The sequence below is a fragment of the Protopterus annectens genome, chromosome 16.part0, assembly GCF_019279795.1.
Source record: "Protopterus annectens isolate FY-2018-M chromosome 16.part0, PAN1.0, whole genome shotgun sequence".
Lineage (NCBI taxonomy): Eukaryota > Metazoa > Chordata > Ceratodontiformes > Protopteridae > Protopterus > Protopterus annectens.
The window spans coordinates 880,284,832-880,304,208 of NC_056750.1; the positions used below are offsets into that span (position 1 = coordinate 880,284,832).

General features: G+C 38.8%; 1 protein-coding gene across 1 annotated transcript in view; it reads left to right on the top strand.

The window, feature by feature from the left end:
• LOC122790679 overlaps positions 1-19,377 on the top strand; it is an 800,254-nt gene that overhangs the window by 82,048 nt on the left and 698,829 nt on the right. The window contains exon 4 of the mRNA XM_044058202.1: positions 14,371-14,496. Within this exon, the coding sequence (XP_043914137.1) occupies positions 14,371-14,496 (126 nt within the window). The remainder of the gene's footprint in view (positions 1-14,370; positions 14,497-19,377) is intronic.

Genomic DNA, 19,377 nt, shown 5'->3' on the forward strand with positions numbered 1-19,377 from the left:
GTTGGGGAATCTTTTTCTTGCACCTTACAGATGTCAGGAAAAGTTAATAATCGCATTACTTGTGGAAAGCAAATACCTCATAAAGATTTTCATTTGTTCTGTATTCCTTGCCTAGGCCCTGACCACGACGTACCTTGCTGTCGGTTTTGTGCTTTATTTAATCAGTGCACTGTCCATCGTCGGTATATTTTTGCCTCTACATATTTCGGTTCTCTGTTTAGTTATCCAGAAATGTCATTGGTTAGCCATCTGACTACCGGGATTTTGAAAAAACGCAAAGATAAAGACAGAGACAGGCGGCCGAGGTCCAAAACTGCCGACGACGCCTCTCCTAAGCCAGTCGCCAGTTCGCCGGTACTCAGTGAGGCGCTTTCGCAGCCCCTGATACCTGCTACTTCTGATTTGCAGGCCTCTACTGAGACCTATTCAGAGTCTGGTATGCCGCAAGATGCTTCAACTATGGAACCCACGGATGTCTCTACCTTGGATGGGTCCGGAGCCGCTGTGCAGGCACCGGCTTCTGAGGGTGTATTCAAGCCTATGGACTTGCATATTAAACCGATGTCTCCTTCTTCATTTAGGCCTAAATCTCGAACCATGCCTAAAAAATCAACACCCAGGCCGCATGCTCAGGCCTCTATGCCTAAAAAACAAATGATAAGAATGGCTGAAGATCTCATAACTGTAATCAGGGGAAGCCAACCTCCCCCTTCTAAGAGACCTAGGACTGAAGTTGTTTATGAATCTTCTGACCAGGATTCTAATTTTTCTGATTCTTCTGATGATCTGGATTTGCCCTTATCTACCTATGAGGATTCTGAGGCAGAGGACTCTATTCCCTCTGCTTCCCCTCCAGAGGATTTTTCTTTTGGTGAAACCTTACATACTCTAAGGAAGCATTTCCACTGGGAAAGCCAGGATTTTTCTGATTTCAAAAAAGAGGCTTAGGGATTTCTTACTCCTGCCTCAGCATAGGCCTTTAGCTATTCCTCCTGTACTAGACATTGTTGATGATGCTTTTTCGGAATCTAGTTTGGCCCCTGATTCTTTGCCTCCTGCTCCCAGACAACCTGACAGATATTACAGGGTTCCTGATTCACACAAGTTCCTTTTTAAAAATCCTATTGCGGATCCAGAGACTATTTCACAGGGACCCAAGGGCATTAAGGCTTCTACTGCTAAAAATCCTACCCCTTCTGATAGAGACTCCAGAGTGCTGGATAAGATGGGGTGCGAAGGTTTACACGTCTGCAACCTTGGCCATTAGGGCTTTAAACTGCCATTTTCATATGTTAAAGTACCAGTAACATGTTATTGGATTGCTTAAACAGAAAATTATGTTGATTCCTGACTGTGCGTAAAATAAAGAATTACAGGATTTAATGCATTTTGCTGAACAGGTTGGAAAACATACATTACAATGTGGATTTAATTCATTAGAGGCCTCTTGCAGGGCTGCTGTTACTGGGTCTGTGCTCAGAAGGCATGCTTGGATTATGGAGCAATCTTTGCCTGATGATGTTAAAGCTAAATTGTTGGATGCTCCCTTAAATCAGAACCGCCTGTTTGGCAACGAAGCTGAGGAAGTTCTTAAAAAGATGGAAGATAAAGCTAAATCTATGCAAACTGTTAAGATTTCGTACAAGTTCAACCTCCTAGATTTAGTAGGCACTGGCCCTCTAAGAATTGGTTCTTTCCAGCCCCTTCCAGATCTTCTCAAGCCAAACATAGACACAGCAGAAACCCCAGATTTCAGTCCCAGGGGAGACACAAGACTAAGCAGTGGGGGGTTTCTGCACCCAAATCAGGGAGTAGTAAGACTCTTCCCTATGGAAAACTGTCTCAATGACTTGCTTTTAAAACTTCCAAGCACTTCCCAACTGTATGCTCCTTTAGGCGGAAAGATTGGTCTGCAGGCCAAAAACCGGGAACTCATTACCCAGGACAAATGGGTTTTAAATAGTGTCCCAAGGATACAGATTTCACTTCCACACATTACCAACACCAAACGGGTGGCCAGATATACCCCCAAGTCAGTGGGCAGAGGCCCAAAATCAAGTACTCTCTCTTAAGCATGGGGGCTATTCAGTTGGTACCAGAAGAGAAAAAGGGACAAGGTTTCTATTCAAGACTTTTTCTGGTACCCAGAAAAGGCAATACATGGCATCCTATCCTGGACCTTTCTACTCTAAATACCTTTCTGGTGATTCCAAAATTCAAGATGCTGACTCTTCACCAGTTGCTTCCTATGCTAGGCAAAGATGCATGGTTGGCAACACTAGACTTAAAAGAAGCATACCTGCACATCCCTATCAGGGAGTCTTGCAGGAGATACCTATGCTTCAAAGCAGGCTACATGCATTGTCAGTTCTCTGCACTGACCTTTGGCTTATCTGCTGCGCCCAGGGTATTCACAAAGTGCCTAGCTCCAGTCATTGCATTCTGCAGGTAAAGAAATATTCAAATATATCCATACCTGGATGATTGTCTAATTCAGGCAGAAAGCCAGGACATACTTTTGAATCATCTGGCCTTTGTTCAAAGGGTACTGACATGTCTGGGGTACACCATAAACGAAAAGAAATCACACCTGGTACCCTGTCAACAAATTATATTCCTGGGAGCAAGCTTGAATACAACTTCCCAGGTGTCTTTCTTCACACCAGAGAAACAGACTCATTTGACAACCTACTTCAAACAAGTGGCCGCAAAAACCCAGTTATCTGCAAGGCAAATACTGCAAGCCTTTGGGGTTCATGGCCTCCTGCATTCTTCTAATTCCATATGCAAGGCTGCATATGAGGAAACTGCAATGGTATCTCAAAAGCCTATGGGTGTCAACATTCACAGGATCTAGAATCTATGATTCCTATCATACCTTGCCTATGCCTAGAGTTCCTTTGGTGGGCAGAGGCCTGCCACAAAAACAAGGGACTACCATTCACACTACCCCCTGCCACCCAAACCTTAACAACAGATGCATCAGGCTATGCATGGGCGGCTCACCTCACAAGGAAGTGCATTCAAGGCAAATGGAACCCAAGTCAAATGCACCTGCACATAAATCAAAGGAAATATTCACTGTACAGAATGCTCTGACAGCCTTCAAGGACCACATTCTTCCAGGACAACTAATGGTAAAGACTGACAACACCACGGTCATGTGGTACATAAACAAGCAAGGGGGGTACACACACTTACTCCCTCTGCAGACTAGCCATGGCATTGTGGAACACAGTCTTGAGCTTCCAAGTGAATCTCCTCAATTCCTGCCAGGAAAACTAAATACACTGGCAGATGGACTAAGCAGAAACCTCATGGACCCACACGAGTGGAAACTGGAACCAAGGATTTTCAACATGTTGACAAGCAAATGAGGGAGCCCAGATATAGACCTGTTTGCCTCCCCCCAGAACCATCAATTGGACACATTTTGCACAAGGATTCCCCCAAAACTAGCTTCGAAAGTGGATGCTCTATCCTTTAGCTGGAAAAATGCATCAGTTTATGCCTTTCCCCCTCTACCTCTGCTCTCCAAGGTGCTACTAAAGATAAAACAGGACAAGCCAATTTTAATTGCACCAGACTGGCCACGCCAACACTGGTACCCCCTCCTGCGCACTGTCCTGCTTGGCCCCATGGCACCTGCCTCAGACTCCTTCCTTGTTGTCTCAGCAGGAGAACCAGATTCTGCACCCTCAGCTGAAAACCCTGAACCTAGCAGCATGGCTAATTACCTAATCTCTCCTTTGCCACCCCTCAGTAAATCAGTGATGGATATCATTTTAGAGGCTAGGAGGCCTAGTAGTAGAAAATTTTATGCTGCAAAATGGAAAAGATTTTTTACCTGGAACCAGTCTCGAGGGATAAGCACAACAGTGCCCAATTTACCTCAGATTCTACAATACTTGACTGAGATGCTTCATAAGGGCTTGTCCTTTTCCTCCATCAAAATTCATGCCTCAGCGATTTCAGCTCATTATAGCACAGAGCCTCCCCTCTTCTCTCACCCACTGCTCAAGCAGTTCCTCAGAGGGGCCAAAAGTATAAGGCCACTGAGGAGAGCTCCAACTCCAGCCTGGAGCCTTAACATTGTCTTGGAGAAACTCACACTTCCTCCTTAAGAGCCAGCTGCTACTGCAGATTTAAAATTCCTTTCCTGGAAAACAGCCTTCCTTTTAGCAATCACTTCTGCAAGAAGGGTATCTGAGTTACAGGCCCTTATGGCAGTGGAGCCTTTCATCATCTTTCATGCGGACAGGGTGTCCCTCAGAACTGACCCCTCCTTCATGCCCAAGGTAGTATCCAGTGTGGCTCTTAATCAGTCCATTCATTTGCCTACCTTCTTTCCTAATCCACAGAACAAAGGGGAACGGATGCTGCACTCCTTAGATGTGCACAGACAACTTGGATCCTACTTGGACAGGACTAAACTTCAAAGGAAATCTGAACAACTGCTGGTGGCATTTGCTGCAGGGACAGAGGGGAAAGCTATTTCAAAGCAAACCATTTCAAAATGGATAGGCCAGTGCATTTATTGCTATAAGCACCATGGAAAACCTATCCCACATTGCATCAGACCCCATTCAACCAGGGTACCTCTACAGCCTTTCTCAGGGGTGTCCCTACAAGAGACATCCTAGAAGCTGCTACCTGGAGTTCTGTACATACTTTCACCAAGCATTATCATTTGCCACTTTTCTCTAAATCCAGAGCTGGTTTTGCCACTGCAGTCTTGCAGGGCCTTATAGCTGGTCCTAATTCTATTTAAATTCCTCCTCCCAACCTTAGCTTTGGGAATCTACCCAAATGTAATGACTGCAACAGTGAAACACGAAGTACGTAGTACAGTTATATACACTTACCATAAATGTAGATGTTCCAAGTGTATTCACTGTTGCAGTCCTGGTTACCCTCCCTCCAGCCCCCTTTCTTTTTTTGGCTATACCTCTACTCTCACTTACTGTGCTCAAAAAGCTTTTTGGTGTATTTGCTTTTTTGTTGGAGGTATATCCTTGTATTATAGATTTAATTGCTTCCCATTAGGGGGGCACTTGACATCTGGGGCAAGAAAAACTGATGTAATGGCGTTGGCTGCATGTTTTATACCCCTGATGACCTGACATCATGGAAGAAGGGACAGCAACTGACGCAAGACCCAAGACTTGCCGGCTGAGGGCTACTGCAAGCAGATAACCCAAATGTAATGACTGCAACAGTGAATACACTCGAACATCTACATTTATGGTAAGTGTACACAACTGTACTTTTTTAGTCTCTCTGTCTTTTTGACACCTTTCACATGCAGAAATAGCATAATAGTATGGTAATATGGTCTCTTGGTTTCCAGTAACTCCAGTTTTTGCAAAGTATGTATTAAAATCCTCAACACTGGATTCTGAATCAGTGATTATCAGATTAATTATTAATAATATAACCTGATAATGAATCTTGGTGACATTGGTATTTTTGTAGTAATGAATCTTGGTGACATTGGTATTTTTGTAGTAATGAATCTTGGTGACATTGGTATTTTTGTAGTAATGAATCTTGGTGACATTGGTATTTTTGTAGTAATGAATCTTGGTAACATTGGTATTTTTGTAATATTCCTTTTTGTTTGTTTGTTGTATGTAAAGCAATTTTCTGCTCATAATTACAATGTTCTTTCTTAATACTTTATTTCATTTTCTGTATTTTTAGTATTGGTGAATTTTTGAATTTATACAGACATATTCTGCTTCCACTCTTGTAAGAGTATAAGTTTTAGGTGGAATTCACAAAGGTTACCAGAAGGTGCACATGATGTGCACACCTTGTGGTAAGAATTCTGTTTTTCAGAAGCAGCCCTACCATGGGTATTTAGCATGAAACATGCAGCATCATGGTGGGCCATCTCCTAATGAGGCATTCCAGGGAGAGTCATATGCTAATTAGTTATGTGCACTCCTCAAGGGAGTGGAGAGCCATTTACTCAGCCAAGTGATTCAGTGAATTGCTCAGCTGTATTAAGTAAGACAGATGCTCTGAGTGATTCATGTTAATGAGTATAGCTAAAAGCTCATATTCAGCTATCAAGGTAGAAGTAAATACTGGGGAGTTTAGCAGGCAGGTAATATCATGTGTGTGTGTGTGTGTGTGTGTGTGTGTGTGTGTGTGTGTGTGTGTGTGTGTGTGTGTGTGTGTGTGTGTGTGTGTGTGTGTGTGTGTGTGTGTCTGCCTAGGAGGTTAGTTGGGGAATAGTGTAGGTTTGTTTGTGTGTTTATGGGAGAATGGGTGAATCAGACTGTGATCATCTGAGGGACCGAGCGTGTATGTATACATGACTGTGTATGTTTGCGGTTTAGAGGCTGTCTCACTTCCCTACTCCTCTAGATGAATGAGCAAATCCTACAACACTGGGGTGGGGAAATAACAGGGAAAACTGCGTAACTTAATGGTACTAAGGATCAAGGAAACATCAAATACCAGAAAAGACTCAATATGTAATGTCTTAAAGGCACTTTGGAAAAATAAGTAAAGATGATGGAGAGGGGGAACACTAGACACCGGTGATAATACTTGAACATCATGCTTTAACAGCTCTTGGGTTCAGAGGAATACCAGATACCAGGGAGAACTGAGCATGTAATAAAACCCAAAATGCATCCACTACTGGTACAACGCACTGGTAAACCAAGAGAAATTGTAGTGGTAGCACTGGTAAACCAAGAAAAACACCAGTGTTGTATGGCACTTTCAAAAAACATAGCAGTAAATAATAATCTACTGCTAAAGCTTTAACAATAAATACTTATAGCAATGTTTTTTCCACACTGCAGTACAAGACTTTTTCAGAATAAAACCAAGTGCTCATTTGGTATCTTAAAATATCTATTAAATGGCCACATGACCCTAAACATAGAGGTATAGCGTGTTAAAGTATTAAATATCCTCCATATAAATTCTGAATGTATACTTTTTGTTATCAACTTACAAGAAACACACACACAGGATGTGCGAAATTGATATACAAATTTTAAATGAAAAATTCCTCATAATTTTGCTGGCCACATTTTAATACTGGCAGTATACTGAGATGTAATGTAAACCTACAGAATTGGTGGCGTCCACTTTAAATTGCCACAATAATTTCCTCTATTCCAAAAGGGGTTCCCATTGTCCACCCCTGGGATCTGTATTTTTACCAGAGTATTGTGTGTTTGTACAAAGAAGTGTTTTCCCTTTTTTATATCCTAATAATGCTTGCATGTTCTCTTATAAAGGGGTCTTTCTGTTTTCCTCATATAAAATGCCTTGCATCCTGAACAGATTGCCAAATATACCACACTTCTAGTTCTGCAGTTCCCTCTAAATGGGATCAAAACTGACTTTTGAGTATTGACCAAGGTCAGAGGCCCTTCACTCAGAATATATATGAACATTGATTACAATGTCCCCATTTAGTTGTGTCAATATCTATCTTTCCACCAATCTCACTACATGGTCCCTCCAAACCCTGTTTCTTAAAATAAGATTTAAGATTTATACCATTTCATAAACAAAATTTAGTTTTTTATACCCAACAGGACAGTGTTTGATCATCCACCTTAAGTATATTCCAGTTAGTGCACAGATTAAGAATATCATTAATCTGTGCAGTATCAGTACTATGTTAAATAACCAAAGCTCTCTCAAAAACTGCTCTGGGTGTGTCAGTAATTTCCCCCTTTACATCAGTATGAATGTTAGCAACTTGCCCAATGTTAATGGTGTTTGAATCTTCCCTTGTTCCAATTCAAGCAGGGTTTGATATTTCTTCCATAATCACAGCAACTTGTGAACTAATATTGGTAACAAAAGCATAGAGATATCTGTGATCAGAAAACATGTTCTCCAATTTCCTTTTTCCTTCCATAAAATATCCTTCCTAGAAATCATTTTTGCCAACCTAATAAATTGTCCCTTTACTAAATTCCATTTGCAAGGAAATGGGCAACTAGAAGAGGTTGGCTTTCTAAATATGTTAGATGTAAAATACCCATTTTACTTCTTAGTAGTAATGTCAAAATAATTAATGTCTACACATGATGGGCATAAGTAAAGTAGAAACAGGGGAACTATTTAAAAATTCCACAAATTCAGCTATTAGACAAGATGCATCTCTCCAAATAATAAGGATGTCATCCAAACACCTCAGGTAAATACTCCCAACTCTTTCCAAATTTAGAGTTGCAAACCATATTTTCCTAGCTCCACAAAAACCATATTGGGACAAATAGGGTCATAAACTGCACCTATCACTACTCCTCTAACCCGATTTTTAAATTCCCCTTCAAAATATAAAAAGTTGTTCTTCAACATAAATTGCATCACAGTCATTAACGCAGTAATTTTGTCAGTTGGCAAAATATTGCAATCTATCAGGGTATCATTAAACTCAGCCCAAAATATGTTCATGATATAATCCTTCATGAATTCTCTCAAGGATGTCCCAAGAATCTTTCAAAAGATGAGAGTTCATATTACAAAAAGGTTTCAATGTCCTATCTACAAATTATCCCAAAGGGTATGTTTTAGAACCACTAGCCACAATGACAACTGGTCTAAACGAATGCTTTAAAACACTTTTACGTACTCTTAGTATCCCAAAAATGCTCAGCACTCAAGGAGAGACATTAAAAAGGAACCTATATATATTGGTAGTAATAAAACCCTTCAAAAGCCAATCTTCTAAAACAAAGTTGATTTTTCTTTAAGAGTTATTGATATCATTAATAGAATCATTCATATATTTCTTGGTATTCTGTAGTATTTCAAACCATACTAGAAATGTAATCTGTAGTGCCAAATATAACAGTGCCGCCTCCTTTACCAGATTTCATGATTCTCACCATTTTATCAATGGATAAAACTATTAAATCCTTTTCAATGTGTAACATTATTTGGATTATAAAGTGACAATGAATAGGTGTGTACGGCAGATATGTGAAAATAAGAAGTATTGCAATTCACACCTTTGGTGCTGGAAAACCAGAAGTCTGTGGGTGCTATTGCTAGTCCAGGAAACTGAATTTTTGACACTGTAGTGTAGCATTAGGGGTGCTGCATTCCTGTGTGTGCCATCCTTCTGTGAGATGCTAAACACAGGTCCTACCTGCTTGAGTTGATGGAAGCTCCTGCTTGAGTTGATGGAAGCTCCGGTGGATGTAAAAGATCCTACAGTACCTACCAAAAAGAGCAGCATAAGTTCCCTGACCAATTTTCCCCTAGTAGTATAAATACCACCTTGGGTTTCCACTGAAAAAGAACCACTAACCTAGTGGGTCTAAAAAGGTCAGCAATGGATGAAATAAATATGGCTGGTATACAAATGACAAGAAGAATTCAAAAATATTTTAAAATGGATAGTGTACAAAAAAAGTATAAACGGATTTATTTATATTTATTGAATAAAATTTTGACACTTGGAGGAGCATTGTATATTTTCTAGTTTACAGCTGTTAATAGTGTAGTAAAGTTTTGAGGTTATGGGAAGACGGCATGAGAGATGTAGTGCTGAGACAAAGTGGACAAGAGCAGAAGGAATGAGAAGAGAGGAAACTCGGACAGTGGTCTGGGAGGTCAGAATAGGTCCTTAGTGCTGGGCAATTAGTATTAGAAAGATCTAAATTTGTTGTTTGAGAGAGTAAAGAGGTAGTAAGAGCCATTTTATAAGATTATGGAAGAAGGTCTGTTTAGTGAAGGATTATATATGTTTAATTAATGAGCCTTTTAGTGTGACTAGAAGTAGTTGGGTGCTTATGTTTGTGAGGGATGGAATTCTACTCTGCACGTCCCATTAAAAAAAATAATAATAATTTGGACATATTCATGGAAATCTGGACTGGTCAGATTTAATGTGCCTGGACTGTGAATACATAATGAGTAGGGAATTTTTTCCTCGAAAATAGCAGACAAAACTATTTGCCAGTGGTATTATAAAGCATGATTGCAAAAAAAAAAAAAAGTACATGGCATTTTTGTAATGGGTAATCTATTTGTATTGGTCAGTAGGTGGCAGTTGTGGTTGTGGTGGTCCGAGAGAGATTTATTTTATTTTTATTTTATTTTGCTTTTGTTTACCAGATTTATCCAACTGGGTTTAGTTAAAGCCTTTCAGCAGAAGTCCAGGTTATAAAGTTCCAAAATATTATATGTATTTTAAAACAGTCATTCAGTAATATACACAACCAGACATTGAGTGATATAAATTAACAATTTCATATACATTTCTTAATTAGATTGCATTCATATGAAATAAAGGCAAGTATTACAGTGCAAAAGATACTTGTGCGTTTAGTGGATGTTAAACACTGGGCATTCGAAGCATCACATCAGTGGGTTTGTAAAACAGATACTGGATCTTATGATCAGAAATTCAAAGAAGTGGAAGAAAATCAAAACCACCAAAACCACTAGAGCAAGCCCTTAAACCTTATAGCACGGATATAAATAGACGGATAGGAGGGATCAAGATTATCACTCAGAGACTCCCTATGCTGTGGAATAAAATCCCGGTCCATGTGAGGCAGCTGACTCTGTTGTTCAGAAATTCAGACCTGTGGATGGATGGGAGATCGAGAGTTTATCGGGGAATCACTCTGGGACACTGGGCACACAAAGCACAACAAACTAATGGGCACAATATTTTTTTTTTTAGTAATAGTTAGTATAATAAATTTAGGGGCTTTTTTAGGCCTTTAAGCTAAGATAGCCACAAATGAACCTATGAACCTATGATGAAAAAAATGTTAATATCGTAGTTACGAGCTGTGGTGTTAACTCGTTCAAGCCTAAAACACCTGTCTTGCGTACTTCCAGGTCCCACCCATAACTCCTTAAAGTGTCCATACGTTTTTTTGGGTCTGGCTTCTTTAAATAAGTGAATTACCAGCTAATAATATGCGGTATTAGAAAAGGCAAGGAGCTATTAACAAAATGACACTGAGATTATTATTTTAGGATATCTTGCATTAGTGAAATTCATAACTGTTTGCCACTTATGTTTTTAGTCTCGTAACTCAGAGACATACATGTCTTGAGGGGTATGGTGTGAAATGCCAAGTTGGGAGACCAAGAAAATTCATTGTCAATGTCCAGTTATATCACACTATACTATGTACATATTAGTTATATCACACTGTACTGTGTACGTATTAGTTATATCACTATACTCTACATATTCCTAGTTTGTTTCAGTATTCCCATGTGTACTTAAACTGTTGCATGCGGGGCATTAGATGAAACCCTAGATATTGTTTAAAAAAACTACAGTTGATTTTTGCAGTGTAAGTTGTATACCTTGATAAATGTTTAGCATTACTTACTGTGTTAATTGTACAGTTAAGCATATGTTTTCATATTTCTGTAAATATCTTGGTAAACTTGCACTCAGAGTGGAATTTCTTGCTGTCATGTAAAAGCTTATATGTTTGGTTAACAAATGTTTTCTAACTGTATATGTCAGGGTTGAACAGATTCTGAGATATGACAGTTTGTAAACATTTATCAAAAAAAAAATTATATACATATATATATATATATATATATATATATATATATATATATATATATATATATATATATATATATAGGTTTGTTTGAATAGTATAGTGTTTATTGATTTATTGCCGGACTATGATTGCAGTGACTGTAATCTCTGTAAAGAACACTTCTTACTGATAACATTGTTATTTGTGCAACTTTAATAGCTTTTATTGTTCACAAAATATTTACATTTGTTTATATTATGCTTTTTAAGTTGATTTTCAGAAACTGCTTTGGTATGCAAGGATATCTATGGACTGCTATAGGTGTGACATTCCACACCGCATGGTTATTAATGAAGTAAGCAGGTTCAGAGGCAATTATATATGGTTATAATAAGGTTTATATTGGACATGTATACGGGGGTGGTGAGCAGTGCACAAAACTATGTATATGGCTCAGAGATGCTAGTAAAAGTATTCTTATAGTGGTGAAGACAGGTTGTGGGGTATAGGATTCTGAATGAAGAGAAACGATTTGATGATATAGTAAGCAAGAAATTACGGTGGTATTTATACTGAGGATATACAGGAGCAGATCCAGTGATCTGATAGGTGAAGTTAGTTGTGTTTTAAATAAATTTACACTCTGAATGAATTTCACTAGTAATGGAATGTGGTTCCATATTTTATCTTGATTACGTGAATATGTTACATGCAGTATTAAATGATTTGGTTATTGTGATTAGCACTTTTCTCTACAGCATAAAATTCTTTTAGGAGAGTAGTGTTCTATTAAATTAAGGCTTGGCAGTTTTGTGGCTTACAGAGAAGTCTGTGAATTGTAGTTGGCCGAGAAAGCACTAGGTAATGTAGCAGATGTCCTTCCATTTCACTGTTTCAGTATTCATAACATGAGGGATCCCCTGCCAAGGGCGGTCTGACATCCGGCCAGTATACCAAAGCCTTTAGGTTGCTAACGATATGCTGAGTGATAGGAAGTGGTGTTATATATATTTTATTATAACATTCCTCAAGATTAGACAGTTGTAATTTCTGAAGCTTACTGAAGATTGGAGCAGTATAGGAGGATGATGGCGGTTAGAAAGCAGAGGCTCGACATGTTTTGGCCATGTCAGTGAGGTAGGTTTTCACCGCATATAACGCTCGTATATTTTGGTAAGTTTTTCTAACCATATGTGATGTGTTATGGTTGAATTTCATGTTGTCATCTACGATAACATCCAATAATTCTATATGGTTTATTTATCTGATCATGGTGTTGTTGACAGAAATGATAGTGAATAGTGATTTTTTTTGTTAGCGGTGCATTTTGGGATAAAGAAACATGTTTTAGTTGATGAGAAGGATTGTTGTACAAGTTCTTGGAGTTGAAGTCGAAAGGTTTGACAGAGGATTATGGTTGAGTTCTCAGCATGTTGAACTGGGGTGTAGTTTTTGTAGCAGTGTAATGGTCAGTGATGAATACATTGCAAAGTACAGGGCCTAGTATAGATCCTTGTCAAACACCAACAGTAATTCGCAAGAAGGTGGAGAAATCACTTTTCCATTTTAATGCTTGTGCTGTGTTTGACCGGTATCTGTGCAATCACTGTAGTGAAGATTTGATTAGTTCTGAGGATGACAATTTATATAAGAGTTTCTGGTGGGAGACATACTACTAAGAAAATGGTGGAGACTAGGATTCCCGCATTCCTATGGGTATTGACAGTAATAGCAAAATGCATTAAAGCAGGAGCTGTGCTGTGATGAGGATAGAAGCCACGATGGCTTCTGTATAGAAACGGTTTAGCTATTAGATAGTTGAGAAGTTGCATATAAATATATTTTTCTAATATAATCTTTTTTTCCATTTTGAGAAGTCTTTATTTTCAGACATATCTATTCTCACTTCTAATAAATTTATACATGCAGTAGCCTCGGCTGTTATTATAAGATGTTTGCCAGATGGATTGTCCAGGACATTTCTAGCAGGCTTAAGATTTTTGATGTATTTTTTATCATATCTGTGGGATCTGCTTGGAACTTGTTGGGAACTGGCTGGAACTGGTTTATTAAATTACATAGTCTGGACTGGGGTTTGTTAGTCTAATTTGGTGATGAAACTATTTCTAAATATGATTAGCAGTAATGTACAATCTAGTTTTGGTTTTATTATGGACTTTTTGTCCTTTGTACGTACAGTGGGTAGCGAAATCGGTATGTCAGTGTTGGGTTTAAGAACGCTGTGTGCAATACGTTGCATTATATTATACTGTGTCTTTCCAGAACTACCTGAAAGTCTCTGTACATGAAACTGGTATCAGAGCTGAATTGCGTGGATTTGTAGAGGCTTTCAGAGGTCTTTACTATTCTTTTTTCCACTGAGTAAAAGAAAGACATCTGTATAGGCATTCATCTTAAGCTATATGAGACCAGACAGAAGGCTGTTTATGAAGAAATAGATCAGGATGGGGTGCACAGAACGACCCTGTAGGATTCCTAATAGAAGGTCAGTGGCTTTGGAATATGTGTTGTTTAAAATGTATTTTTATTAGAGTGTTAGTCGCCTCTGAAGCATGCTATGGCTACACTTTCAAATTTGTAGATTCAGACTTGGATAACAGTATGTCATGAGCCTCTATGCCAGAGGCTAAACTCATCAAATCACATTTTACTCAAAGTTGCTATTGAAAAGGTCTGTAGCTGTATAAAGTAATTGCTATAATTTTTTGACCGAAATGAAATTTGGCATGTGCTGAAATTCTGTTAAATTGGATGTTTATAAGAATTTAGTTGTAGATTAGTTTTTCTAGCATGTTGGTGAGTAACATTTAATGTGGCCTTTTTTTTTTATCTACAGGATACAAAATCCCCTTAGAGGAATTATTGTTGCTACTTAAAGCAGATTATGAAGAATTCTCAAAAGATGATGTGGAGGGGGAAAATCCTACAGACCGGAAGGATAATATTGGCAATAAGTTCAACAGTAAGTCTCGCTAATAATTAATTTTTATGAAGTTGTTTTTATTGACATTGATATATTTTTAGAAAAATTGGAGAAAATATACAAAGTAAAAGGCTAAAGGTAAGACATTATGATATAGTAACTATAATCTCGGTAGAATTATGCGTGTGTGTGCGTATGTAAAACTGCAAAATTTGGACTGTGCATGACATAGTAAAATAAAGACTTTAATCGAACTACTCTGTGCTAGGGATTTATTTGACTACTGCTACCTGAGTAGACAAATGCAGTAATAGAGAGTCTACATTAGACTGGATCCTGACCACCACCCCCAACAAAATTAACACTGCTGGCTGCCTACCAAACACCATCAGTGACCATCAGTGGACCTTTGTTTTGGGACAAATCTGTTCATGCACATTAACACATAATCTATTATAATGCACGTACGTTTTCCTCCTTTAATAATGATACCTTCATTGACTGCCTCAACAAATATAACTGGGATATTCTGAAATACTTACCCCTAGATGACAAAGTCACATTACACACATTCCTTAAAATACTAAATGAAGTAGCTTCCATCAGATTAAACTGAATTAAACTCATCCCAACTGGTGGCTCACAAGAGAAACCAGGCAACTTGTGCTAAACAGACAAAAAGCTTGGAAAGTATGGTCTACTGAGAAAACACCACAAAAATGAGAAATTGTAGACAGCTTGGGAACCTTTTTAAATAAAAAAAAAAATCAGATCAGACAAAACTAAACACTATTCTAAACTCCAAGACAACGACCAAAGAACCCTAAGCTTTTTTAGAATGCAGTCAAAAGAACCATTACACCCAGGCCAAAATACGACTCCTTTACCAACTACCAGCAACAGTTCAGTGCCTATGGCTACTCAATTCAGTACACATTGCATTCACTCTGTCCTCTCCTGCTTAACAACAAACCAGCCAGCAGCCTTACTATCCCAGACAGTATTAATCACCACAAAATCCTTTCTCTCTTCAACTAATATATTATAAAATTCCATGCCAGATACTTAAAACCTTCCATTGGAATGTCTTAGAATCACTGCAGGAGCTATAGCATACCCAGTATCTGTACTCATAAACCAATCAATTACAGAAAGCTACAGCCCTGACTATAGAGGGGGAACATCCACTGACCTCTCCAGTTCACTCTACTCTCCAAAATATTACAAAAATGCATTCACTCCCAACTCTTTTGTCATCCTCACAATAACAGTCTCCTGTCCCACCTCACCACAGCACCACTACTGCTCTATTCAGTTTTACAGAAGTCCAAAACTGTAATAGAACCACCAGTAACCTGATACCTTCCCTCTTCGTAGACCTGAAGCATTTGGCACAGTTGCACACCAGCCCTGCTCCATGAACTACTCTCTCTAGGACTCTCCAGTTCATCCCATAGCTGGTTCCAGAGCTATTTCATCAACAGACTCTAGGCTGTAAAATGGAAAAGAGATCTCTCTCCCTTTCTGTCCATCTCTGTTGGTGTACCAAAGAGGTCTTTCCTAGGCCCTTGACTATTAGCATATTCACTAATAATCTTCACAAAGCTACCAAACAAGCCTCCATAATACAAAAATGATGCCACGCTCCTGTGCTTTGAATCATGTCTGCAGCTACTTCACAGGATGACCCATGACTCCTTTTCCTCAACTGAGGCCTGACTAGATGACTAACACATTTTAAAGGCTAAAAAAGACATTAATGCTGTTTTTACCCATATCTACAGAATAAAATCCTTCAACATCACAGCAGCAAATAATACCTCATTTGAAACAGCAGCAAATAATACCTCATTTGAAACAGTTTCCAACTCAAAGCTTCTTGGTGCCTTAATTGTTGATAATTTAAAATATGATCAATGCAACGCAACACTCAAGCCATCAAGCTTTCTCACTAACTGCTCTAGGAATTCTTTAGAAACATCTCATCTTCTCCCTTCACTTCTTTATGCAACATCCATCCTGACTAACCTTCACTCCACCTTAAAAAACAAACTAGAGGTTTGCTACAATAAAATAGTTTGCATCTAACTTGCCAAACGGTTCACACCACTGCCTAGCACTGAAGCACCTACTCTAGCCTGAACTACCTAATTACCTTAACCTACTCCCAGCTGCCCAGTATCCACAAAATAATGCACAAGCCCAACATCTGCCCATCATTACAAAACATCCTCAAAAACTATTTGCCTTCTGGGAATCTCTGCTCACAGAACAAGTATATTCTGACCAGGAATAAGTCTAGGTGATTCACTTTAGTCAGCTATGTTGCTCAGCAATGGAACTCCATCCCACCCACCCTAAAACAAGGCATTACCACACCTTTCAAACACAACATATAAAACACCTAACTTCCTCATGGCTATGCTTATGCTCCCATCCTGACTAACTCCACCTTTCTTTCTATCTCTCTTCCACTGACAATCGATCAATCACCCTGACTCTTTCACCTTTCTTATCCCTGTTTCTTTTTCTTTCATACCCAGAACTGCTCCCGCAACTAACATATACTGTAATCATCTCTTACTAATACTCTCACCTTACCCACCTCATCATCTTACCTGTCTATTGCTATCACATCCTCTCCACTAACAGAACGTTTTCTGTTTCATTGATTATTTCTCCTTATACCCTTCCACTTCTTCTATTTTCTGTTCCTGCTGTAGTGACATCTTATTTCACTAATGTTAATATATTTACACTGAAACTACATATATTATAATTGCTCTTCTATTTCCAGTTTTTACATTTTAACATGTCTTTGACTTACGTGAAATAATATAACTTATCTTTATTATTTGTTGGGATGCTACTTGCAAAGTAATGCTTAAAATGTTTAATTTTTATTATTTTATATATATATATATATATATATATATATATATATATATATATATATATATATATATATATATATATATATATAGATATATAAAATATATATATATATATATATATATATATATATATATATAGGTCCCCTTCACATGGTCGACATTTCAGAATGTCGAAGACCGTATGGCCGAGACCATATGATCGACAATCAAAATGTAAACCATGCGGAACCGGCATCTTCGTACAGTGCATAATGGAAAGATTTCCATCTTCTGCACTGTAGTGCGATCTCGGAATTGGATTATTTAAATTCCCTGGGGTGTGGGGGGGCAAAGCCCCCCTGCTAGCAGCGTGAAGGTAAGTTTTTGTTGTGTTTTTTTTTTTTTTTAGTCCATGGTCGACATTTCGAATGTCGATCATATGGTCTTTGACATTCTGAAATGTTGACCATGTGAAGTAGATCCATATGTGTGTGTGTGTGTGTGTGTGTGTGTATGTATGTATGTATGTATATATATATATATATATATATATATATATATATATATATATATATATATATATATATATATATCTATATATATATATATATATATATATATATATATATATATATAATTATTCTTTTGGCTGTTCCCATTAGGGGTCGCCACAGTGGATCATCTGTTTCCATTTCTTCCTGTCCTCTGCATCATGCTCTTTCACACCAACCGCCTGCATGTCCTCTCTCACCACATCATAAACCTTAGCTTAGGCCTTCCTCTTTTCCTCTTACCTGGCAGCTCCATCCTTGGCATCCTTTTCCCAATATTCCCAGCATCCCTCCTCAGCACATGTCCAAACCAACGCAATCTCGCCTCTCTTGCTTTGTCTCCAAACTTTCCAGCCTGAGCTGACTCTCTAATATACTGATTCCTAATCCTGTCCATCCTAGTCACACCCAGTGCAAATCTTAACATCTTTAACTCTGCCACATCCAGCTCTGACTCCTGCCTTTTTGACAATGCTACCGTCTCCAACCCATATAACATAGCTGGTCTCACTACCTTCTTGTAGACCTTCCCTTTCACTCTTATTGGTAGCCGTCTGTCACAAATCACTCCTGACACTCTTCTCCACCCATTCCACCCTGCCTGTACTCTCTTCTTCACCTCTCTTCCACACTCACCATTACTCTGAACTGTTGATCCCAAGTACTTAAACTCATCCACCTTTACCAACTCCACTCCCTGCATCCTCACCATTCCTCTACCCTCCCTCTCATTTACACACATGTATTCTGTTTTAGCCATGCTGACCTTCATTCCTCTCCTCTCTAAAGCATATCTCCACCTATCCAGGGTCTCCTCAACCTGGTGCCTACTCTCACTTCATATCACAATGTCATCTGCAAACATTATAGTCCACGGGACTCCTGTCTGATCTCAACCTGTCCATCACCACTGCAAATAAGAAAGGGCTCAGAGCTGATCCTTGATGTAATCCCACCTCCACCTTAAATGCATCTGTCACTCCCACCACAGACCTCACCAATGTCACACTACCCTCATACATATCCTGTACCACTCTTACATACTTCTCTGCACTCCCGACTTCCTCATACAATACCACAACTCCTCTCTAGGCACCCTGTTACATGCTTTCTCTAAGTCCACAAAGACACAATGCAACTCCTTCTGACCTTCTCTGTATTTCTCCAACAATATTCTCAGAGCAAACATTGCATCTGTAGTGCTCTTTCCTAACATGAAACCATACTGCTGATCACTAATCATCACCTCCCTTCTTAACCTAGCTTCCACTACTCTTTCCCATAACTTCAAGCTGTGACTGATCAATTTTATCCTTCTGTAGTTACTGCAGCTCTGCACGTCACCCTTATTCTTAAAGATAGGTACCAAAACACTTTTTCTCCACTCCTCAGGCATCCTCTGACTTTCCAAAATTTCATTAAAGAATCTGGTTAAAAATTCCACTGCCATTTCTCCTAAGTATCTCCATGCTTCAACTGGTATGTCATCTGGGCCA